At 37.2% G+C, this 25,651-nt stretch overlaps 1 protein-coding gene across 14 annotated transcripts in view; it reads left to right on the top strand.

The window, feature by feature from the left end:
* Positions 1-24,522, top strand: part of PTPN13 (protein tyrosine phosphatase non-receptor type 13) — a 243,455-nt gene extending 218,933 nt beyond the window's left edge. For all 14 annotated transcript variants that reach the window (XM_056803189.1, XM_056803186.1, XM_056803185.1 and 11 more), the window contains 7 exons: positions 2,006-2,106; positions 4,583-4,731; positions 13,383-13,473; positions 15,423-15,760; positions 17,544-17,759; positions 22,110-22,172; positions 23,767-24,522. In XM_056803189.1, coding sequence (XP_056659167.1) covers positions 2,006-2,106; positions 4,583-4,731; positions 13,383-13,473; positions 15,423-15,760; positions 17,544-17,759; positions 22,110-22,172; positions 23,767-23,862 — 1,054 coding nt within the window. In that variant the 3' untranslated portion in view covers positions 23,863-24,522. The remainder of the gene's footprint in view (positions 1-2,005; positions 2,107-4,582; positions 4,732-13,382; positions 13,474-15,422; positions 15,761-17,543; positions 17,760-22,109; positions 22,173-23,766) is intronic.
* The last annotated feature ends 1,129 nt before the right edge of the window (positions 24,523-25,651 follow it).

Below are 25,651 nucleotides of genomic sequence, written 5' to 3'. Positions count from 1 at the left end.
TTATGCATTTCTTATACACTTAATGCTTTTTGGAGGGGCATTTACTTATGTCATTTAAAATAACCTTTCTAGAATGCTTTCATAATTGAAAAACTAACATTAAAGTGTCCATACTTTTTTTTATGGAGAGGCTAGCAAGAGGTGAAAGAACAATTTTAATGATTCTATGTCAACATGGTGGGAAGTCCTTAGAGAAATAGAGCATCTCTCAGGATCTTGGCTTGCCCCTGGACTGGTAAATTTAATTCATTTGTTTTTGGTGCTTATATGTATATCTATATCTTGACATTCACCTGACTTTTATAAATGCATAGATGGAATACTCTTCCATCTTATTTGCAAGTGACACAAAACATAAAAGATAGAGAACACACTGGACAAAAACGTTCTAAAAAATCTTGACAGGCTAGAGCATTAGACTTAATAAAATAGGATAAAATTGAAAAGGGATATATGCAAAGGAAAGTCTTGGAATAAAAGCTATTAATTTCACAAATACAAATGGAGAAGACATGATAATCATTATTCAGAAAAAGACCTAAAGATTTTAGTAGACTGCATGATGAGAAGTCAGTAAGTAGCATGATGTAGCATCCAAAAGGGCTGATATAATCCTAAACCATATTAAGAGAGCTATAGTTTCCACTAACAAGCAGGTGGTAGTCCCACTGTGCTCAGTCTTTGTCAAACCTCTTCTGGAATATTGTGTTCAATTATGGGGACCACAGTTTTAAAAGGATGTTGAGAATCTGAAGAATGTTGAGAGGACAAGCACTTAGGATTGGTGAAGGACCATGATTCTGTGTCATAAGAATGTGTTGAAGGATATGGATATGTTTAGCTTAAAAAAAGAGAAGACTTCAGAAGACGTGAGAGATACGTTCAAGTATTTGAAGTATTATCATATGGGGAAGCATTAGACTTATTCTGTCTAGTCTCAGGGGACAGATCCAGAAACAATGTGTGGAAATTGTCAAGAGGTCAGTTTATACTTTTTTAATCCATTGCCTTCCATCTTAAAATCAATACTGTGTACTGGATCCAGGGCCAAAGAGCAGTAAACATGAGACTCTGTGGGCTAATTTACTTACCCAGGGTCACACAATTTGGAAGTGTCTGAGGCCATATTCAAACCCAAGACCTCATTTCTCTCAACCCAATATTTAGACAGCTATTTAACAGTGTGAAAGGGCTAAAAGAAAAACTTTCTGACTCTCTGATCTTTTTAAAAAACTTTATTAAAAGAAAAAAACCCACTGGATTTCCCTAGCTGAAATTAACTAGAGCCCCTGCTACTTGTCAGATTCAGGGGTCCTCCCAGGAGCAAGATTGGTCCTTATAGTCCAATCCTGCAACCGGAAGTGGTGGGGAGGTGGCTCCTCCCTAGCACGGAATTGGTCCAATTGAAGACCAATCCCATGCCGGAAAGTAGTAGGGTGGGATCCCTGAGGCTTGCTGGTTCCCCTGGCCACAACACTTTAAAATTCACAAGTGGAATGGGATGCCATTAGAGAAGGTGAGTGCCATCTCCTTGGAGGCTTTCAAATAGACTGCCACTAGTCAGTGGTAATTCCTGGCCACTGTGTCTTCCAACAAACCAATTCTTTGGATTCTTTCATCCTTCCTACCACCTGTAAGCTTTGGATAGAACTTGGTTACATTGAGCAGAGAGTGGACCAGGTCCCAAGAGAGTATAGAAGGAGTTTGCATTTGAGAGTGTACTTATGACCTTATCTGAAAAAGAAAGCCTAAAAACTAATGCACCTTCTCACTCTGGAGAGGGATCTTTCCATGTGCAGGAATTTCCAGAGAGGAAATTAAGTGGTGGCACATTTGTTGTAATTTTGTCCTCAGTGCATAGAGATCCAGTAGGAGTTTACATTAGTTTCACAGGATTGTAGCTTCCTAGAAAATTACCAGGAAGTTTAAAAAAAAAAAGTACACTGTATTTAAATGGTTTTTTAAAAGTGAAATTAAATGTCACAAATTTCCTTGATTTTTACAGCTTAACTCAAAAGCTTGAAGGAAAGAAAGATAATGAAGATGAAGTATGGGAAAGTAACAAGTTGCCAAATGAAACAATAAACCAAGGAGATCTTTCTAAAGGCAAGATGTGGTTACCAGTTTTGGTGCACTAAACTTCAATATTACAAAAATGTAGCCAGGCCTTTCTCTCCCTCCCTCTCTCTCTCTCTCTCTCTCTCTCTCTCTCTCTCTCTCTCTCTCTCTCTCTCTGTGTATACACATACACATTTTTGGATGGATTGATGGATGTGTGAGTGCATATTCGTCATTAGTTGAAACTTCCCTCTTGTCCTGTCTTTCCTATCTCACATTACTCATGTGCCTTCTATCACTGTCTCCATCCCCATAGATGATCCTTCTCCTAGCCCATGTCCTAGCCCTGCCATCTTGTCTTCTCCAGTAGATTTCCCCCAGTATTATCCCCACTGTCTAACTTATTTTCAGTCGCTCCCTGTCTATAGACCGCTGCTCTGCTGCCTAAAAGTGTTCCTATATAGCCCCATCCTCAAAAACCATCCCTTCCATCCTTGCTCACCATTATCCTAATATCTCTTCTCCCTTTTTTAGCTAAACCCTTTGAGAAGGCCATCCAAAGTCAGTGACTCTACTTAATTTCCTCTTACCTTCTTCTTAATCCTTGTCAATCTGTCTTCCAACTTTATTGTTCATCTGAAACTACTTTTCTCCAAGATTACCAGTGATTTCTTAATTTGCCGGTTTAATAGCCTTTTCTCAGTCCTCATCATTCTTAACCTCTGTATTCTTTGACACTCTCAATCTCCCTTTCTCTCCCTTCTCTAGATTTTTTGTGACATTGTTTTCTGTTGATTCTTTTCTTCCTTGGCAAACCATTGCCTCTTAGTGTGCTCAGGTCTCATCTGCTCCTGTTGGGTGTCCTCTATGGCTTTGTCCCAGGCTCTCTTCTTGTCCTATACCATTTTTCTTGATGATTCCATCAGCTTCCATGGATTCAATTGTTTTCTCTTTGCAGATAATTCTCAAATCTATTTGTCCAGCCTTAACCTCTGTCCAGACTTCCAGTCTCTTCTCTCAATCTTCCCTATTGAACAACTCCAACTCTATGGTCCATTATCATCTTGAACTCAACATGTACAAAAAGGCTAAGACAAATAGACATTTTTATTGATGCTAGCAAAGTTGCATTGGAGAAGAGAGTTTGTGACAGTCAGTAGCTATGTTGTAAAAATATATAAGATTTGATTTAGATTAAAAGACATCAATCAATCAATAGCAAAAATGTACAAAACAAACTTCATTTTCTTCCCCTATCCCTCAACTCTTCCCTCTTCTGAATTTCCCTATTACTCTATTCCCTAGTTACCCTCTTCCTGTCACTCAGCCTGAAACCCAAGAGTCATCTTCAACTCCTCCCTCTCTTCTATACCCAATCTGGTGCCAAGGCCTGTTGACTTTACTTTTGTACAGTCTTTTGCATGTGCTCCCTTTTCTTCTTATATTGCTACCACCCTGTTGCAGGCCCTCATCTCCTCACACCTAGACTACTGCCATAGCTGCCAGTGGGTCTTCCTACCCCACCTCTCTCCCCACTCCTTCCTTGTTCCACTCAGCTATGAAACTGATTTTCCTTAGACACAGATCTAATCATGTTATACTTAAAGCTCTTTATAATCCGTTTCTCTATCTTCCCTATCTACTTAAGTTATGTTTCCCTCCACCCCTATACTCAGAAATACAGACTTACCAATCTCCTAGCTTTTCCTCACACACAGTACTCCATCTCTTAACTCTGAGTCTTTTTACTGGCTGTCCCCCATGCCCTGAATTCTCTCTTTCTTCAGCTCTGCCTTCTAGTTTCCCTAAAGTTCTGCTTTCACAGTCCTCCTTAATCTTAGTGCTTTCCTTCTGACACTACTTCCACTTTGCCCTGTCTCTACCTTAGGTTTACTATTTGTTTGTATAGCATCTTCTTCCTTAGACTGTGATCTCTTTACGGTGATTCGTAAATACTTGAATTAAGGATTACCATATCTAATTCATTGGTCTTATAGTGCTACCAAAAAAAATCATTTTAGGCTTCTAGATAATCTCTTTTTATAATTTTTTTTTTTAATGAACTACCTTCTCTCCCTCACACGACCTACCCTCCTAGTGAGAAAGCAAGAAAAACAAAGCCCCTGCTCCCATCATATATAGTAAAGCAAAACAAATTCTCACCCTTGACATGTCCACCAACCTATGTCTTCACCTCCTCATTAAGAGATAGGTAGCCAGGTATATATCACAAGTCCCCTGGAATTGTGTTTGATCATCACATTGTTTGGAGTTCCTGAGTCTTTACAATACCATTGCTATTGTATAAATTGTTTTCCTGGTTCTGCTCACTTCATTCTGCATCAGTTCATACAAGTCCCAGGTTTTTCTGAAAGCATCCTGCACAATAGTATTCCTTCACATTCATATACTATCACTTATTCAGCTTTCCCCCAGCTGCTTCCAGTTTCCAATCCTTTGACCCCACAAACAGAGCTTCTATAAATATGTCTGTACATATGGATCCCCTTCCTTTTCTTTGCAGATCACCCCTTTTTAACAAACAAAGAGCTCTCTGCCCTCCCTGTCGTCAAGGTCCTTCCTTCAGGAATTTATACTGGTAACAAGTTGAAATGTGTGATCCGAATGTTACGTGGCCTACTAGACCAAGGGGTTCCTTCTAAAGAGCTGGAGGTGAGTTCCTTATGCTGTTTCATATGAGTATAATAATGATGTTTAGTTGTACTAAATAGATGCCTTAACATTTTGTTGTTATTTAATTTCCAAATTAAAAAAATGTCTTTGTCCTATAGTGCCTTTTCTGACTTTATTGCTCATTATTTTTTCTAAATAAATTCCTGAAAGACTTCTGTTACCTTGAAACATAATGAATTTCTTGAAGATACTGGCTTAATTGTTTTTTTAGGCATGAGGAAAGAAAGAAGGAACTCCCCCCCCCCCCCCCAATGTCAAAAACAAACTCTAGGAGTAAGACAGAATATATGCCAATCATTACACCATATTCTCATTCCCCTCATGTCCTTCACCAGACAGACAGACAAACACATAGAGACATACACACTTCCCTGTGAACTTTTTTCAACACACTTTTATCAGTTGGCTTTTCTATTAATGTCTAAGTAGTATTGTTACTGGCATCAATCATTCTGCATTTTTATTGTTTTTTTTAAATTAGTTAATTTAGAACATTACAAGAATCATATTCTTTCCCTCCCTCCCCTCCCCCCCGTCCTTCCCATAGCCAACACGCAATTCCACTGGGTATTACATGTGTCCTTGATCAGAACCCATTTCTATGTTGTTGCTATTTGCATTAGGATGTTCCTTTAGAGTCTACATCCCCAGCCATATCCCCTCGACCCATGTAATCAAGCAGTTGTTTCTACTCCCACAGTTTTTCCTCTGAATGTGGATAGTGTTTTTTCTCGTAGATCTCTCCAAGTTGTTCAGGATCATTGCATAGCCACTAATGGAGAAGTCCATTACATTCGATTGTACCACAGTGTATCAGTCTCTGTGTACAATGTTCTCCAGGTTCTGCTCCTTTCACTCTGCATCACTTCCTAGTGGTCATTCCAGTTCCCATGGAATTCCACCACTTTATCATTCCTTTTAGCCCAATAGTATTCCATCACCAACATATACCACAATTTGTTCAGCCATTCCCCAATTGAAGGGCATCCCCTCATTTTCCAATTTTTGCCACCACGAACAGCACAGCTAAGAATATTCTTGTACATGTCTTTTTCCTTATTATCTCTTTGGGATATAAACCCAGCAGTGTTATGGCTGGATCAAAGGGCATAGTTCCAAATTGCCCTCCAGAATGGTTGGATCAATTCACAACTCCACCAGTCCCGACTTTGCGACATCCCCTCCAACATTCATTACTTTCCATTGCTTGTCATGTTAGCCAATTTGCTAGGTGTGAGGTGATACCTCAGAGTTGTTTTGATTTGCATATCTCTTATAAGATATTTAGAACACCTTTTCATGTTCTTATTAATAGTTTTTATTTCTTTATCTGAAAATTGCCTATTCATGTCCCCTGCCCATTTATCAATTGGGAAATGACTTGATTTTTTTGTACAATTGGTTTAGCTCGTTATAAATTTGAGTAATTAGACCTTTGTCAGAGGTTTTTGTTATGAAGATTGCTTCCCAATTTGTTGCTTCCCTTTTAATTTTGGATGCATTAGTTTTGTTTGCACAAAAACTTTTTAATTTAATGTAATCAGAATTATTGATTTTATGTTTTGTTATTTTATTCTAGCTCTTCCGTGGTTTGAAAGTCCTTCCTTTCCCAAAGAGCTGACATGTATACTATTCTGTATTCACCTAATTTGCTTATAGTTTCCTTCTTTATATTCAAGTCATTCACCCATTCTGAGTTTATCTTGGTGTAGGGTTTGAGATGTTGATTCAAATCTACTCTCTCCCATATTGTCTTCCAATTCCCAGGACTTTTTTTTTTATCAAATAGTGGATTTTGGTCCCAAAAGCTGGGATCTTTGGGCTTATCATAGACTGTCTTGCTGAGGTCACTTACCCCAAATCTATTCCACTGATCCTCCTTTCTGTCTCTTAGCCAGTACCAAATTGTTTTGATGACCACTGCTTTATAGTATTGTGGAAAGGAAACTAGACTAACAGTTTGTGTTTGTTTGTCTTTGAATGACAAACGGTCCTTATTGGACCCCTGCTGTTTCCTCTCAGCAGGGGGCATCTCCCTCCCTTGCCTCACCAGTGTTCCCTCTCTCTCCTTAACTCCTCCACACTCCTCCAACCTCCCATTATCCCCCCTGTTTTTCAATCTTCCTATTTCCTTTCCCAATAAATATTACAGTATAGTTTGAGATCTGGGACTGCAAGGCCTCCTTCTTTCACATTTATTTTCCATGAGTTCCCTGGATATCCTTGATCTTTTGTTCTTCCAACTGAATATTGTTATGGTTTTTTTCTAATTCAGTAAAAAAGTTTTTTGGTAGCTCAACAAGTATGTCACTAAATAAGTAAATTAATTTGGGTACCATTGTCATATTTTTTATGTTAGCTCGTCCTACCCATGAGCCGTCAATGTTTTTCCAATTGTTTAGATCTAGTTTGAATTGTGTGGAGAGTGTTTTGTAGTTGTATTCATATAGTTCCTGTGTTTGTCTCAACAGATAGATTCCTAAGATTCCATTGTCTAGGGTGATTTTAAATGGAATTTCTCTTTCTAGTTCTTGCTGCTGAGATGTGTTGGAAATATATAGAAATGCTGATGGTTTATGTGGATTTATTTTGTATCCTGCAACTTTGCTAAGGTGTTGATTATTTTGACTAGCTTTTTGGTTGGTTTTATGGTGTTCTTTAAGTAGACCATCATATCATCTGCAAAGAGTGATAGCTTGGTCTCCTCATTGCCTATTTTAATGCCTTCAATTTCTTTTTCTTCTCTAATTGCTACTGCTAGTGTTTCTAGTACAATGTTAAATAATAAAGGTGATAATGGGCATCCTTGTTTCACTCCTGTTCTTATTGGGATGGCTTCTAGTTTATCCCCATTGCAGATGATGTTTGCTGATGGTTTTAGATATATACTGTTTATTATTTTTAGGAAAGGCCCTTCTATTCCTATACTTTCTAGTGTTTTCAATAGGAATGGGTGTTGAATTTTGTCAAAGGCTTTTTCTGCATCTATTGAGATAATCCTATGATTTTTGTCAGTTTGCTTGTTAATATGGTCAATTATGTCGATGGTTTTCCTAATACTGAACCATCCTTGCATTCCTGGTATGAATCATACTTGGTCATAGTGCATAACCTTCGTGATCACTTGCTGGAGTCTTTTTGCTAGTATCCTATTTAAGAGTTTTGCATCTATATTCATTAAGGAGATTGGTCTGTAGTTTTCTTTCTCTGTTTTTACCTGCCTGGGCTTTGGAATCAGCACCATATATGTGCCGTAAAAGAAATTTGGTAGAACTCCTCCTTTGCTTATTCTGTCATATAGTTTGAACAACAGTGGGATTTATTGTTCTTTGAATGTTTGATAGAATTCATTTGTGAATCCATATAGACCTGGGTATTTTTTCTTAGGGAGTTCTTTGATAGCTTGTTCAATTTCTTTTTTGATATGGGGTTGTTTATATAGTCTTCCCCTGTTCGTCTAGGCAATTTATATTTTTGTAAATATTCATCCATATCACCTAGATTGCCATATTTATTGCCATATAATTGGGCATAATAGTTTTTAATGATTGCCTTTATTTCCTCTTCATTAGAGGTGAGGTCTCCCTTTTCATATTGGATATTGTCAGTTTTAATTTCTCCTTTGATTTTTAGGATCTCTAATTTAGTCTTAATCTGAGGGTTTTTAATTTGTTCACTTTCTAGTTTTTTTATTTTGCACGACCAATTCATTGACCTCTGCCCTCTCTAATTTGTTAATATATGAAATCAAGGATATAAATTTCCCTCTGAGCACTGCTTTGGCTGCATCCCATAGATTTTTAAAGAATGTCTCATCACTGACATTTTCTTCAAGGAAATTGTTAATTTTTTCTATGATTTATTCTTTAACCGATTCTGGAGAATCATATTGTTTAATTTCCAATTAATTTTTTATTTGCTTCTCCATGTACCCTGTTACAAATAAAAGAGTGGTTGCCTTAAACTGTGACTGCAGAAATATAGTTTCAAGACAGTGTCTTGAGTTAAATCAAATATAAAGTGGTCGCCAGGGAAAAATTCCCAAATATGAAATATACCCAAGTCAGCTGGGTTTTTATGGAGATTTTAATTAATACAAATAATGAATTATTGAAAAAGAGAGAGTAAGAGGAACCAATGAGAAAAGAGATAGGCCATCCTAGGCTTTTAAGCCTTAAGAGAGAGATCAGTCAGTCTTTTATCCACTCACCACAAGATTTGTCCCAAGCAAGATTCTAGTGTTAAGAGAGAGCCACCAGTTCAGCCACCAAGCCCTTCAAGGCAGCTCTGGCAAGCTGCCTCTCTCCAATTCAGCTTTGGCAAGCTGAATCTCCAGAGGCCTTTTTTTTACCTGCTTTTAAAGAGAATTTTCTCCTATGTCACCTCCCCTAAGTTCTCACATCTACCAATCATGGTAGACATTTTCCAAAGGACAGACCATTCTTAATTCACACCTGAGTAGACTAAACTTTTGAGTAATTCACACCTGAGTCGACTGAACTTTTGAGTAAGTTCACACCTCTTTGCAATTTGCAAGTTTTCAAGTTGCCTGACCTTCATAGGTACTTAGCACCTTCCTAAAAATAGACTTAGCTTAAGGCTTTTGCTTCACTATAAGTATGAGTTAAGTACTTTTTCATTGTTCAGTAAAGAGTTTACAACTTTATTTTCCCCTAAAGTATGCTTAAGTATAGGTGGAGTAGAGTTCTCACATTCCTGACTAAGTCCCTTCATTGTTTAAATGGGGAATGGTCTTAACCAAATCTTATGAAGTAGGGTCTGAGAATTTTTGAGATTCACAGCCCTTACTAATTATTATTTTCATTGCATTTTGATCTGTGAAGATATTTTTTCTGCTCTTTTGCACTTGCTTTCAATGTTTCTATTCCCTGGTACATGGTCACTCTTTGTGAATGTACCATATGCTGCTGAAAAAAAGTATATTCCTTTTTGTCCCTATTAGTTTTCTCCACAGATCTATTGACTCTAATTTTTCCAAGACTTATTCACTTCTCTTACCTCTTTCTTATTTAATTTTTGGTTTGATTTATCTAGTTCTGATAGAGGAAGATTCAAGTCTCCCACTAGTATAGTTTTTCTATCTATTTCATCCTTGAGGTCCACAGTTTCTCCTTTAGAAATTTGGATGTTATGCCATTTGGTGCATACATGTTGAGGACTGATATTTCCTCATTGTCTATACTGCCTTTTATCAGGATGTAATTACCTTCCCTAACCTTAACTAGATTTATTTTTACTTTGGCTTTGTCAGATATCATGATTGAGACTCCTGCCTTCTTTTTATCAGTTGTTGCCCAATATATTTGTCTCCGTTCTCTTACTTTTACCCTTTGCATGTCTATCTTCCTCATGTGTATTTCTTTCAGACAGCATATGGTGGGGTTTTGAATTCTAATCCACTCTGCTATTCACTTGCGTTTTATGGGTGAGTTCATTGCATTCACATTCAGAGTTATGATTACCAGCTGTGTATTTCCCAGCATTTTGATTTCCACTCCTAGTCATGCCTTTTCTTCTTTCCCTATTTCCTTCTATACCAATGTTTTGTTTTTAATCAGTCCCCCTACTTCCCACCCTTATTTTACTTCCCTTTCTACCCCCCTTCCCTTCTTTACAGTCTTTTTAAACTACCCACACACACACATACCCTCTTCCTCTCTTGTACTGCTTCCCTCCCCACCAGTTTGTTTGTTACCCTGCTTTTTCCCTATAGGGCACAAATAAATTCTCTGCTGCAATGTATTTGATTGTTCTTCCCTCTTTGAGTCAATTTCAATGCACTTAAGAGTTGAATATTTTCTATCTCCAACCTCTTTACCCTTCCAGTGTATTGATGTTCTACCCTCCTCCCATCATGTGCTTCTTTATGACATATTAATTTATCCCCCTTTTGTATCTTTTCCCATTTCTTTTAGCATTAACCTCTTTTTTAATCTCTAGTTGTGTGTGTGTGTGTGTGTGTGTGTGTGTGTGTGTGTGTGTATTTATGCATACAAATATCTATATACATATTTTTGTCTTGGCATTTCATCCAATACAGTTTATCACTCTTCCCTCTAAGTATAATTCTTCTAGCTGCCCAGGTGATAATAACAATATTTAAGAGTTATCAATCACCTATTTTTTTATAGGGATATATATCTTTTAACTTATTGGGTCTCTTTAAAAAGTTTTGTTTTTTTGTTTTTGTTTTGTTTTTCTTTTCCCCCTCTTTTTTAATTACCTTTTTATGATTCTCTTGAGTTCTGTGCTTGGATATCAAATTTCTGTTCAGGTCTGGTATTTTCTTTGCAAATTCTTGGAATTCTTCTATTTTGTTACCTAACCATACTTTCCCCTGTAAGACTATTGTCCCCAGCTTTGCTGGGTAGTTGATTCTTGGTTGTAGACCTAGTTCCCTTGCTCTCTAGAATTACATATTCCTTGCCTTTTGGTCCTTCAGTGTTGATGCAGCCAGATCCTGTGTTATCCTCACTGTGGTTCCATGGTATCTGAATGACTTCTTAGCAGCTTGTAATATTTTTTCCTTGATCTGATAGTTCTTGAATTTGGCTATAACATTCCTGGGTGTTGTCTGTTGGGGACTGAGTACAAGAGGTGATCTTTCTTTCAATCTCTACTTTTCCCTCTTGTTCTAGAATATTGGGCAGTTTTCTTGGATAATTTCTTGTAGTACAATGTCCAGGCCTAGTCTTTTCTCATAGTCTTCTGGTAGACTAATGATTCTTAAGTTGTCTCTCTTGGAATGATTTTTTAAATCTTCTGTTTTGTTTTGTGAATGAAGTGCTTCATATTTTCCTCAATTTTTTCATTCTTTTGATTTTGTTTTATAGTGTCCTGCTGTCTTGTGAAGTCTCTTCCTTCTAATTGTTGTATTCTGGTTCTTAAAGACTGAATTCCATCCCTGGATTTTTGGTCATCCTTCTCCTTCTGGTCTGATTTTCTTTGGAGGTCATCTTTCATCTCCTTAGCCTCATTTTCAAGCTGATTAATTTTGGCTTTCAAGACACTGTTTTCTGTTTCCATATGACTCATCTTGCTTTTAAAGTTGTCTTCAATCTCTCTTAATTATGTTTTGAATTGTATTTTGAGTTTTTCCAAAGCCTGTATTCAATTCACTGGGGTTTCTGTTGTTTTGTTTGGTTTTGGTTTTGGTTTTATTTTTTTTTGGCTTGGTGTTCCCTCATCCTCCTCTGTTATGTTTGCTCTTTGTTCATTTCCTGTATAGAAGCTGTCAGTTGTAATTTCTTTTTTTCTTTTTCTGTTTTTTTGCTCCTATTTACCCCTTCTTTACTCCCTGCAATTGCTTGGGCTCTTGCTCCTATTATTTTTTTTGTTGGATCTGTGGGCTTTTCTTTCAGCCTTAACCCTTGGAGCTTAGTCAGCAAATATCTCAGGGAAGTCTGTGGGGGAGGGGTGTTGGAGCTTGAGCTTCTCTGCCCTCTGAAGGCTTTGATGGGATTAAGTCCAGCTGGGTTGAGCTGAATGTTCCCTGAAGCCAAAACCTTATGGTGGGGGAGGGGCAGCAATATGGAGTGTCCCCGCTGCTGCAACTAGACTGTCCAGTCTGCACTCTGTGCTCTGAGTTTCTTCTCCAACTGATTCCCCACCCTGCCTGTGTTTGATATTCTGAGCCTGGCACAGCTTTTCCCGCAAGTTACTCCCTCCAAACCAGCACCCTTGCCATCCCAGAGGTTCCACCTGCTGCTAGAGGCTTAGAGCTCTAGGTGGGGGCGGGGCCTGGGACCTTCCTTCTTCCTTCCCCTTAAACCCAAGTGTTCAAATTCAGGCTTTTGGGGTATGTACCTTTTAAGTTGAGTCTAGCAGGAGGGTTCCTTGGTTCTGTCTTATTGTTAGGTTTGATTTTCAGTCCCCTAGGAGCATTTGGTTTGTAATCAGTAAGGATGGGTTTTCAGAGGTCTGAACTTTTGCTGCCTCTACGCTGCCATCTTGACTCCGCCTCTCATTCCACATTTTTTAATGGACTGATTATTAGTGCCAAGAACTGTACCATTTGGACAATAGAAGAAAAACCAGTTAACAAGGGAAATGAGCAAATGATAAAGCCTTTTGATGGTGAAAAGATATAATGCGTGTCCCTTCCTGTAAGCCTACCTACTTATCCAAGAGAAACAGAAGCTACCACATGAAAGGATCAAGCAAGGAGGATTTTATGGCCTCAGTTAATTTTATTGTTTTGTGATTTTAGTCACAAAATCTCATTATTTTCAATGAAAGTTCTTTAAATAGGTGTCCTCCCCACTTTGAAAATGTATATTTAACCATCTTGAGGAAGAGTTCAATAATTTATACAAGTCTTAAAATTTCTTTTTAAATTTGGTTATTGTAGGATTTATAATTATTCCTAAGAAGGTTTCTCTATTAAGGAGAAAACATTTGTAGGAGCTATTGACTGCACCAATTTAGCTAATCAAGGTTGTGCTATTATGCCCATTTGACATTCCCCAAAACACTACTTTAGAAAAATATGTCTATTCTTTAGTTTATTTTATAAACTCTTCTCTGATTTCCACATTTATATCAGGCTCATGTTCGTAGCCTTTTGATTATCTCAGAAATTTTGACATTATTTTTATTTGCATTTCCAGAATCTTCAGGAATTAAAACCCTTGGATCAGTGCTTAATTGGACAAACTAAGGAAAACAGAAGGAAAAACAGATATAAAAATATACTTCCCTGTAAGTTCTAATTACTTAGTTCCACATTCAGAACTATTTCAAAGAAAAACATAATCAAAACTTAAAATGTTTAAGTTTCTTAGCAGTTTTCATACTCTTCTTTCTCTCTTTTCCCTCTCTTGAGCTCTCTCCTTCACCCCCTTGTTGTAAGGAATCAGGGTTGGGCTGGGTTTTATTTTTTGAGCATTCAGGTGTGAATCCCTATGACTAGATATATGTGATTTAAAAATTGATTGAATGGGGCTAACATAGCACACATTTTATCAATATTTCCTAAATGTTTATTAGTATAATATTTGAGTATTAGAGAGAACCTATTTTTCAATTTTTTTTTAACTTCTTCTTTGGACTGATTTCTGAATGGACAAATTTCCCAAGTTTGTATTTCATAACCATCAGCAATTTCTTCCTTATACCCATTCTATATTTCTTTATAGAGCTTCAAATAATTTAAATAGGCTCTTTGGAGAGGTACAGTAGTGGACCTCATCTGCCTTAAAATTTTCAGCATCCTAAAAAGGAGTTATTCTCAACTGTCGTCTTCCCCTACAATAATCGTCAAATAACAAAATGGGATTCTTTGTGTACCTAAATATGTGAAAGTGACTAATAGAAACACCTGTTTCTTTTCATTATTATGCACAAGTGCTGAGGGCTAGGGAGGAATGGTTACTGGTGCCAGCCTGAACCTGCTGGATTGTGAAATATTCTGGGTGAGCATTTATGCCTTGGAAATTAGAGAAGAAAGTGTGATAGCCTAGAAATGGCTCATGAGCAGGAAAGGCAGGTCACAAGCCAACAAATCAGTTCGAGTAAATTTGTTTAGATGAAAAAACATGAATCAAAGTTAAGGAAACTATAAGGACAATTAACTAATTAAGCTAGTAGGAGGATTCAGAATCCATCGTTAGATTTAGAAATTGTCACATGTCTAAATCTAAATATGTAAACTTACACAGAATCATTTCATTGGAAAAAATGTTATTAAAAATAGAAATAGGGAGCAGCTGGGTAGCTTGGTGGATTGAGAATCAGGCCTAGAGACAGGAGGTTCTAGGTTCAAATCTGGCCTCAGACACCTCCTAGCTGTGTGACCCTGTCACTTAACTCCCATTGCCTAGCTCTTACCACTCTTCTGCCTTGGAACCAATACACAGCATTGATTCCAAGATGGAAGGTAAGGGTTTTAAAAAAAAAAGATAGAAATATCCCAAAAGCTACTACAAAAATGGTGTCTCCTTTTTTTTTTAGTTGGTATTTGAAGTATCAGACAAAACAATATTGTGTGGAAAAGGCTTCAAGTCTTTGAAAGTATAAATAATAGGGTGAAGCCCCAAGATAGTAGAACTCTGCTGAACAAATAAACAGTGCCAACTTGACAATATCTCCAGTTTTATTATTTTTTTTGTTCTCTAGGTAATCCAGATAGTTCATGCCAAGAGCAAATTTATTTAATACTTGTTTTTGGTTCACGATTCATAGTATATAATCTAACAAAGAAAACAGAAAGGTTCACCCTCTCTGTAACCTTGATAATTAGTCATTTATTGATGTATTTAAAGTACCTGTTATTTTGTTCTGTAGCAGAAAGCTTTTTAGCTTTTTCACTTATTATTATTTAAAAGGCAAAAATGTAATAACAATAATTTTAATATCAACTACAAGTTCTTTATCTCCCTGGCTATTTATTTCAAAAGGTATAAGTATATTTACTCTTTTTAGTTACATTTAAATCCATATTCATTGTATCAATAGACTAGATACCTAAATACCATCATAAAAATTGCACAAAAGGAGTTTCTTGTGCTCCCATGCTAAAGCATACATGCGGGGAGGCACTATTGCTGAGATGTAAGTTTTAATATACCCCTTATCCAAGTTGTTTGAGAGATAATCATTGAAAATAGACATGCCAAGATGATCCCTTTTTTGTGGTGGGAAAATCACAGATGATGCCACAAGAGTGCCCCTTGGAGATGAAGGAGCTTATATCAACGCCAGCTTCATTAAGATGCCAGTTGGGAACAAAGAATTTGTGTACATCGCCTGCCAAGGACCTCTCCCTACAACTGTTGCGGACTTTTGGCAGATGATTTGGGAGCAAAATGCTACAGTGATAGCCATGATGACCCAGGAAGTAGAAGGGGAGAAGATTAAATGCCAGCGCTACTGGCCAGATATCCTGGGCAAAACTATCATGGTTAATGACAGGCTTCGGCTTGCCCTGGTGAGAGTGCAGCAGCTAAAAGGCTTTATTGTCAGAGCAATGGAGCTCCAGGATATTCAGGTAAGCGAATGACGTCATTCTGTGCCCTGCAGGCTGTCGCCTTTGTCAGAAAAACAGGGATGCTGTATGCATTGTCTTTTTCTATGCCTGCCTCCATTCACTCTTACATCAGCCTCAATAACACATCTTAGCTCTTCTGTCCACCTTCTCTTCTGTGGAACAAATGCTAGCCTTTTGGAGTTTCTTCTTCTAGTTTGGAATGGATTCCTCTGCGTAACAAATAAATTTTTAAGTTATCATCTGTCAGTTCTTACTCGGCACCATAAATTGGCTCCAAAGCTGAATATTGGAAGCTGTCAATTTTTATAACAAAACCCTTAAACCTAGAGGATTCTGTACACTAAAGATCTTTAACATCACTCCTGCAGAAAATTGACATTATAACTGTAGAAAGTAGATCTCTTTTCATTCACGTTTCTTAATACAACCAAATGCTATTCAGCTGACTGAATTTTGTTATAGTTATCTGGTAGAAAGCTGTGTGACCCTGGGAAAGTCACTTAACCCCAATACCTAGCCCTTAACAACATACAGTATTGATTCTAAAAAAGAAGGTAAAGGGGTTTTTAATCACATAATAGAGTTTGGATTGTATGTGTGTGGACATATATGTTTGTAATAGGTTATTTTGGGTTTTTGCTCTTTCTTTTGGAAGTAGGAAGGAGAGAAGGCAGATTTTCCCAAAAATCAAATACAATTTGATTTTTTTAAAAGCCTCTGGCCAGTGAGAAAGTCCATTCATTCACCATAAACTGGGTGAATAAGAGCAGTGATAGTAAATTATTAATTTTGCACCCATTAAGTTATATTTTATCTCCCTCTCTTGCTCCTCTTATCTCAAAAACAAGTATGTCAGAAAAGTAAAACAAAACTGTAAACAAAGTCATACACATGCATGCATACCTGAGTCCGTAATACATTTATATGTACATATACACACATATCAAGGGAGAGATTTTCCTACATCCAGATTCAAAATTGGTAATAAAAGACACATAGACCATTATTCACAATATTTAAGCTTTGAAAAAGATCACAGCCAGAGTCACATCAAATCTTTTAGTAGAACAGCAGTTGCCTTTACTTTCCAAAGAGACAGTCCACTCAAGATAATGATAGAATCTCTTTCAGATCTTCAAAATTAGAATTTAATTCAGCATCTCCAGGAATGAGTCAGTTTTCATTCTTCCTCCCTTTAGCCCTCACAGGTAGTGCTTCCTCCAGATGCGTTTGTAAATCACCAGCTCCTCACTGACTCCTTCTAACTTTCTCTTTATAACCCATCTTCCCCTTAGATTGCTCATGGCTTCTCCTCAGAACCCCCCACCCCCTTAGGGAGCAGTGCCTTTTAGAAGAATAGTTATAGCTGTTGACTGCAAGCTGCCCTATCTTCAACAAAATATAATAATAGTTCCTGTGGTCTCTGGGGAAGAGTCCAGGAAAACCTAGTGAAAGGAGTCCTTTTGGGAGAGGGAGGCTTCCAGAAGCACAGGGATATCAGGAGAGCCCAAGAACATTCCAGACAAGAGACCAGCCAGGACAAAATCACACACAGTCGAGAGATGGATGGTTGTGTGTCTGATGCTGACGTATGAATGGACCTAATGCATAGAGAGCAATAATGTGTAAGAAGACTGGGAAGTTTTAGCTACCAAAGGAGTTTAGGGTTTATATTAATAAAAGGTCACTGGAGTTGTCTACAGTGTAGAGATGGGGTATATCATTTACTTGCATAAAATTAACCTTTTTTAATTTATTTTCTTTTTCTCTCATAACCTTTCAGACTGGAGAAGTAAGATGTATTTCTCATCTGAATTTCACTGCCTGGCCAGATCATGATACACCTTCTCAACCAGATGACTTACTCATGTTTATCTCATACATGAGACACGTTCATAAATCTGGGCCAATCATCATTCACTGCAGTGCAGGGATTGGACGTTCGGGGACACTTATTTGTATAGATGTGGTTCTAGGACTAATCAATCAGGATCTTGAAGTGAGTAATGCAGACACTATTTTGATCGAAGCACCTAATTAGAATCAACATTCTGTTCCCTATGGGGCAGCTATGTGACTCAGTGGACTGAGAGATAGGTCTAGAGATAGGAGGTCCTGGGTTCAAATCTAGTCTCAGATACTTCCTGACTGGGTGACCCTGCACAAGTCACTTAACCCCCATTGTCTAGCCTACTGCTTTTCTGCCTTGGAACTTATATACTGTAGTGATTCCAAGATGAAAGATAAGGGTTTAAAAAATGTTCATTCTGTTAATTGAGTTTAGATAATGGCTTGGAAACTTTGAATGCTTAATAGTTGGCATCACTATACAATTGTACACATATATACATTTGATATACATATTCTACCTTTGTACATAGTAAGTATAAGTATGTAAACCTCAAATTTCCTTAGACTTATAAATTTTGGAAAAAAGTGATTCCCTTGTTACAAGTATCAGGAACTCAAAAGATTAAAGCCAAAAAGAGATAATAAATTCCATTTGTAAAATTGAATGTTTTACAAATCCAATATCTAATTTACAAATTCCAATATTGACAAATCCAAAAGCAATTCATCAATTTTACATTTTGGTTTTTTAACTATACATATGTGAGTCATGGATAAGAATTGGCCAAAGATTCAGGAAGTTGTGGGTTCCTGTACTCAGTCAGATCATACAGGATGTGTGGCCCGGGGCATATTACCTAACCTCTCGTTGCCCCTAGGCAGGTGCCAATTTACAGTGTTAGAAGACATTTCTTCATCTGAAGCTTCCTATACCAATCTCATATAGAAATGGGGGCCACTAAATCTTATATAAGAATCCCCACACATTGGCTTATAAAACCACATAAAAACAGTATCTATATTCCATTATATTTTTATTTATTATTCCCAATTACACTTTAAAAAAAATAACTCTTACCTTACCTCTTAGAATCAATACTGTGTATTCATTCCAAGGCAGAAGAATGGTAAGGGCTAGGTATTGGGGATCAAGTGACTTGCTCAGGGTCACACAGCTAGGAAGTGTCTGAGGCCAGATTTGAACCCACAGCTCTCATCTCTAGTCCTGGCTCTCCATCCACTGAACCATGTAGCTGCCCCTGAGGCCACTTTTTGACTTGGAGGCCACTACTGGAATCGAATGTTTTAAAGTTTCACTAATGCATGAACAAAATTAATAGTTACAGAAATGTTTAATAACCTAAAAGTTCATTCTATTTGATAGCAAGTATTTAGAAAGAAAAATGATTTTCAGAATTCCAGATTTATTTGCACCATTTACATGTGCCATTTTATCATTAAGAAATACTTTAAAGAAAATAAAAGTTGTGAGGTGTTGTTTTTTTTTAAACAATGTACTATTTCTAGGAGGGCAGGTAGTGGCCCAGTTGGCTCTTGAAGACAGAGAGGTCAATAGGAGATGAGCTGGAAGGGCATTCCAGGCATGGGAAGCAGTTGAGAAAATGTCTAGATATACTATGTGACCAAAGGTGTGCTGATACCAGTGCTAACTAATAGCAGCAATCACTACAAATTCTGGCTTGTTTTATTATTTTGTTGATTGTCTAGACTTAAGGAGCAGTTTGTACTTCAGATTAAACCTAAGGGTACCCATATGCATTTTTTTCTCAGAGAACCTGATTGTTAAACATTTACCAACACATCTCTTTGTCACTCAGTAATATTGCTTGAGCTTAGCAGGAGTGAAATAGCAAGCCCAGGGAATGAAGTCATCAGCAGACCAAAGCCCTGGTGATTGAAGGCAAATGAGAACAATAATACTCATAATTGGCATTTATAAAGTACTTTAAGGTTTGCAAAATGTTTTTCCTATATTACCTCATTTGAGCCTCACAATACCCCCATCATTAGCACAGTGAATACAATATAAATCAGGGTGTGCTGGAACCAGCTCTTTCTAGCACTCTTCAGGTGGTTGTAAAAGTTTCAGCATGAGTATCCAGACCCTAGAAATCAGTAAATACTACAGATCATGGTTTGATTTATTGGTTGTTTTAGTTTAAGAAAGAGGGTAGCTTAGTGGATTGAGAGCCAGACCTAAAGATAGGAGGTCCTGGGTTCAAATTTGGATTCAGACCCTTACTAGCTGTGTGACCTTGAGCAAGTCACTTAACCCCCTCTTGCCTAGCCCCTTACCATTCTTCTGCCTTTGAACCAATATAAATTATTTAATCTAAGGTGGAATGGAAGGGTCTAAAAATAAATAAATTTAAGAAAGTGATGGAGAAAGTATTAATAATATATATTAAACTTAAAAATGTGTTATGTTTTCAGAGAACCAAACAGTGAATATTTACTCCTCTTATTAACTCATTCATTATCCTGTCTGCTAAAACCAATTAAGCCATTACTTCATGACTTCAAAAGCTTTGTACTTCCTTTTTTCTGACAGATGAAGATAAAGCAGGATAATGTAAAACATGACTTTTCTTTGTTTAGTTGGTTTTTTTCATTTTCTTTCTGTACTATGTGAACTATAGATTTTAGTAGATTACAGACTCAGTAGAAGTCGGCAGTGTGATTGAGCAGTCACAGGATTAGTTAAGCTCATCTTGGGCTACATGAAGACAGGCATCATTTCTAGGAACATGGAGGTAATTTCATTATCTTCTGCCTTCATCTGGAGCACTGTGTCCAGTTCTGAACTCCAAAGGACATTGGCAAAGCAGAGAATGTCCCAAACGGGTCTGTGAGTTCTTACCATGTGAGGATTATTTCAAGGAAGTAGGTCCATTTAGCCCAGAGACTAAAGACTCAAAGAAAACATGATAGATGCATTTGAAGGACTGTCACATGAAGGAGGAAATTAGACTTATTCTTTTGGCTCATCAGAACAGAACCTAGGTAGGATCTTGATAGAAGTTACAAAAAGGCAGATGTAGAGTTGATTTCAAGAACTTTCTAGCGTTAAGGGCTACCCAAAAGTAGAAGAAGCTGGCATAGTAGGTGTTTGCTTCCCCATCCTTGGAGATCTTCAAGCAGAAGTGGATGGAAAACCATTTGTCAAAATACATGTCATGGGGGTTCCTATTGGAGATGATAGATTAGACTTGTTGGCCACAAAGATGCCCTTCCAGCTCTCAAATTCCATGAATCTGTGGTCTCTGGAAAAGGTTGGTGTTGTGATTCTGAAATAAGAAGTGAGAAATATTTTCATTGTTTCTTAATATGTTATTTGGCACTGTCAGGTTTCAAGGAAAAAAGAATTCTAATCCAAGAAGAAGCTTCAAAATGGGGGAGGAGGAGAACCCTTCCCCTAGTTGCTGAAAACTTGTTTACTACCTGTGTGACCATGAACAAATTCTTTAACTTCACTGGCCTCAATTTCCTCATCTCCAAAATGATAGGCTTGGACTTGGTCGTCTTTGAGGTCCCCTAGGTAGGACAGGTACAACTTAGATGCCAATCATTCACAAAGTGCTTTGCATTTTGTAATATACTATCCTCACAATAACTCCACAAGATAAGTTGTACCCATTTTATTATCCTCATTTTACAGTTGAGGGAATCAAACCTTGGAGAAGGTAATTGACTCTCCTAGGCTTTACACCTCAATTCTTCTATAGCGACTGCCTCTTGAGAATCCTGGGGAAGAGGAGACAGGAGGAAGAGGAGAAGAGTAGCAAAGAAGTCTGCATTTTGCAGCAACCTTTAACAGACTCAGTTGGGATAGACCCTGGACCTGTACTTATATAGAGAATTCTCAGTTAAGGAAATTCCCACTCCCAATGCAGGTGATCACATTCTCTGGAACTTACAGTGCTACCAGATTACCTAGAGCATTGCAGTGAGGTTCAGTGACTTATACTCAAATCCTCCTGAGTTTGATACTGATTCCCTGTCTACTGTGCCATACTGATATGGGCTCCCCTCGAAATATTAAATAAATAAGCAATGATAATTATTATGTGTCTCAGAATAGCAATGGACAAGAAAAGCAGTGGGATCCTCTGTCAACAAGGAGTTGGAAGGCAGACCTTAGAGAACACTAGTCTTAACACCTTATTTTACTGCATGGAGCCCCAAGAAGGTTGTGATTTGCCCATGCTCACACAGCTCGTAAAAAGCAGTCAAGAGCAAGGAAATTTTCAACCATATCTTGAAACCAATTCTTTGGTTTTCTCCTATTACACAACTGATGCGGCCTCTCAGAACACAGCATTGAAATAATCAAATGGCAAAGGAGTGTATGACCCATCTCATAATCAATATGATTCTAGAAGAATGCTTTTAAGGAGAAGGGAGGTGGGGGTTCAGGGAAGAGCCCTTTTTAGTCCATTGCATTTACCAGAGAATGTACATGCTGTTCACTTTGCAGTTTGACATCTCTGACCTGGTGCGCACAATGAGACTTCAGAGACATGGAATGATTCAAACCGAGGTATATCTTTGATACTTTTTTTTAAGTAGTGAGAATTTTTCTTTAAGGTGAGAATAATAAGAGCTTCTATTAGTCATATTTCTCCATTTTTGGAGTGGTCTTTTTGTTTGTTTTTTAATCTTAAAAGCATAGACATAAAACTCTTGGGAAAATATTCATTTTGCTTCTACCTTCTTAACACAGAACATTTTGAGAAATTCCTTTTGGAGCCTGAAATCTCCCAAAGGCACACATTTCTATACATACATTGCCTGTGTATATATCAGAGGTCTTAAAAAAAAGAAAAAGAAAATATGCTTCTTTTCACCAGAATTTGTCTTTTGTGTTCATTGCTGCTCCACATGTTTTCTTAAATCTACTGAAATGAATTTTCAGCTGACTTTCACAAAGAAATTTTCATAGCAAAGAAACCACAGTGACCCATGCTGCCTAGACCTCAAACCCAGGTATGCAGCCTCTTACTGCTATGGCACTGTAATTTGATCACCAGTTTTCCAACCATGTTCTTAAACCTAATCTTGGTTACAGCGTCATTTATAAACAAAAGGCAACTTAAGCACTAGGAGAATATTACATCTATGTGTATTTTTTCAAATCTATTGTCACTTTGCCAAAAAGGGGGGAAAATCTGCTTGGAAGCCCAAAGGTCTGAATTAATATTTCAGTACTTCGACAATCAGTGGTACAGAGCATTGCCTCCACATTTAAAAATGGCCTTCATTACTGTGGTTTTAAAAAAAGGTGTCATTTGGTGGCTGATCTTCCAGTGAATAGGATATGAAGGGGGGGGGGGGGGACTTTTTTATTTGGTCAGGACATTAATTTCATCTGTATGAAGACTTTCTGGTGTGAAAACTACTTTAACCAATGTACATCTGCAACTTAATAGTAGAGATTGCCCGGCATTAAGAGGTTGGGATGCCCATAATTGAAATTGCTTTTCTTGAACCCAACCCAAGTCTTTCTGATTCCATTCCAACAGTCAGTTCTACTCTACTGCCTCAAAATGTATTGCTTCGTTTTTTAAATTTTGAGATTAAAAAATCTGTATGTTTTACTTCATGCTTTTAAGATTTAGGTTTCTTCATAACATTATGGTTAGTTGCCTATGACTATATAAAAATGAATTTCAAAGAATAGAGGTGGGAATATAAAACTAAAAGATAACAAAAATAGAACTGAACAAAAACCAGTCTGTGTGAATTTCAGTCTAACCAACTATATTGGCTTCCCTATAGCCATCTGGGTAAGATTAGTCCAACCTAGAATACCTTATCCTCAGTTTCCTTGTGGAAAAGGAATTCAGATAATGATTTTTTTTTATTCAGCCACTTTATGTCCTCCCCACACCATAGAAGGCATCATCTGACAAAATATATAGATTACAACCTTGGTGTTTCCTCTTCTCATTTCATTCTCTGGAGGTGAACATTCACAAGTTATTCTTCAAATGTGAGATCTGTAGCTGTAGATAATATTCTCTTCATTATGTCATGTAGTTATTTCCAAGTTTTTTAACTATAAGCACCCAAGATTGAACAGCTATTTAGCTGGTATGAAATAATGCCTTTTTACATATATTTCTCTTTTCCAGGATCAATATATTTTCTGCTATCAAGTTGTCCTTTGTGTACTGAGGCGTCTTCAAGTTGAAGAAGAACAGAAAAATAGGCAGCAGAATCTAAAGTGATTCTTAGAAGTCTCTATGTGCAAACATCTGTTTTTAGCTATGTCAGACTCTTCTTTCAAGACTTCTGTCCTGGCCACTTACAAGACTTTGGGAAAGAAAGCTATGAGCCCATAACTTTATAAAGACCCTCCTCTGAAATGAGAGGATATCCTGTATAACAGTAAATATCTGATAAAACTGAACTGTATAGCTTTTTTAACCTATGATCATTATTGAAAAACAACGTGCTGTATTATAAAACACTAACGTATCACTATAGTTATTAATCTGCCTTTTTTGCTTAAAGACTATAGGGTAAATGAAGGCAATATTTGATCAAGGTGAACATTGTTACTGGGATGTTTTCATAGTCTATTTTTAAAACATCGATATTGTTTATAGCAGAGTTCTTTTTCATTATTTTAATAAAGTAGGACTATTTTATAAGGGATACTTGAAACTAGTATTTAAGTTTAAGAGGTAACTATTAACATAGAAAAAGTAGCAAATGTTATCTGTACACATCACAGTTTCTAATGTTTACTTTATAAGATTTCCTGTACATATTTATATACTTCACATGAAAAATGAAATTTTTGAATGTCCCTGTAATTGATTAAGCATCATCACTTTGTAAATAAAGATACAACTTTTAAAAGTGGTGGCTCAGTAAGCTAAAAATGTGTCTGCATGTTAATGAGATGTTTCCATATATCATCATTTCTTTGACATGTCAAAGGAGTTGAATCGGTGACCAAAAGCACAGTTTTTATAGTATCACTGTCAAAAGCGCCTATGCCCCTGAGGTCCCAGGAAGAAAGTATTCCCACATACCGATCACCAACTAGATCTAGTGGGATGCCAGGTCAGTCTCACTCTGAAAGAAAAAAATGTCAAAGGAAATGCGAAATTGGATAAATAAACCTGAAATAGATGAGGTAGCATAGTAGAAAGTAGCCTGGAGCCAGTCAGGCATGACCTGACCCAAATGCTGACACCAGTATTTACTAGCTAGACTGGATTTCTTTGAGCTTTATTTTTGTTGTCTAAAATGGGACTGATAACATGGGAACTACATCCTTACAATTGTGAAAAAGTAATTTTTTAAATTTAAAAGCACTATGCAGATGCTGTTTTTAAAAAATGAATACTACTGTCAGTCTCCTCTGATGCCTCATCATAGTGTGGCAGGAAAATGGGTTATCAACGTTATGCCAGCAGAACATAGATTTTTAGCAAGTCCAACTAAGCAGAAATGGTTTTGATGCCCAAGAATACAGGGTGTCCCAAAAGTCTTAGTCTTAAAAATTGCACACATTTCATCCAACACTCATCCTACCTAACATCAGAGGAGTTTATCACAAAGTTGGCTGCAGGAATTTATTTCTCAAACATAGCATTTATACATGTTGTCTCAGATTCCCATTCCCTTCCACTAGCCTATAAAGAAATCATCCTGGTCCTTTCTGCTTTTTCCATTACTTCTAAGTCTCAACTACTCTTTCCCTTTTATCTGCTCCATTTTTTGTTATTTTGTTGTTCAGTTGTGTCTTAACTCCTCATGATCCCATTTGGGGTTTGCTTGGCAAAAATATTGGAACAGATTGCCATGGCCTTCTCCAACTCATTTTACAGATGAGGACACTGAGGCAAATAGCATTAAGATTTCTTGCCTCCATGCTTAGTGCTGTTTTCACTGTACCATCTAGCTGTCCAAGCCACCTAGGTGTCCATTTTGACTGCTACTTTATAATAAAAGTTGAGATCTAGAAGTGCAATTTCCCCTGCATTCTCCTTTTTTCATTAGAAT

Source organism: Monodelphis domestica, chromosome 6 (assembly GCF_027887165.1).
Source record: "Monodelphis domestica isolate mMonDom1 chromosome 6, mMonDom1.pri, whole genome shotgun sequence".
Lineage (NCBI taxonomy): Eukaryota > Metazoa > Chordata > Mammalia > Didelphimorphia > Didelphidae > Monodelphis > Monodelphis domestica.
The sequence above is the reverse complement of the archived record's forward strand: the minus strand, read 5'-3'. Positions and strand labels throughout refer to the sequence as shown.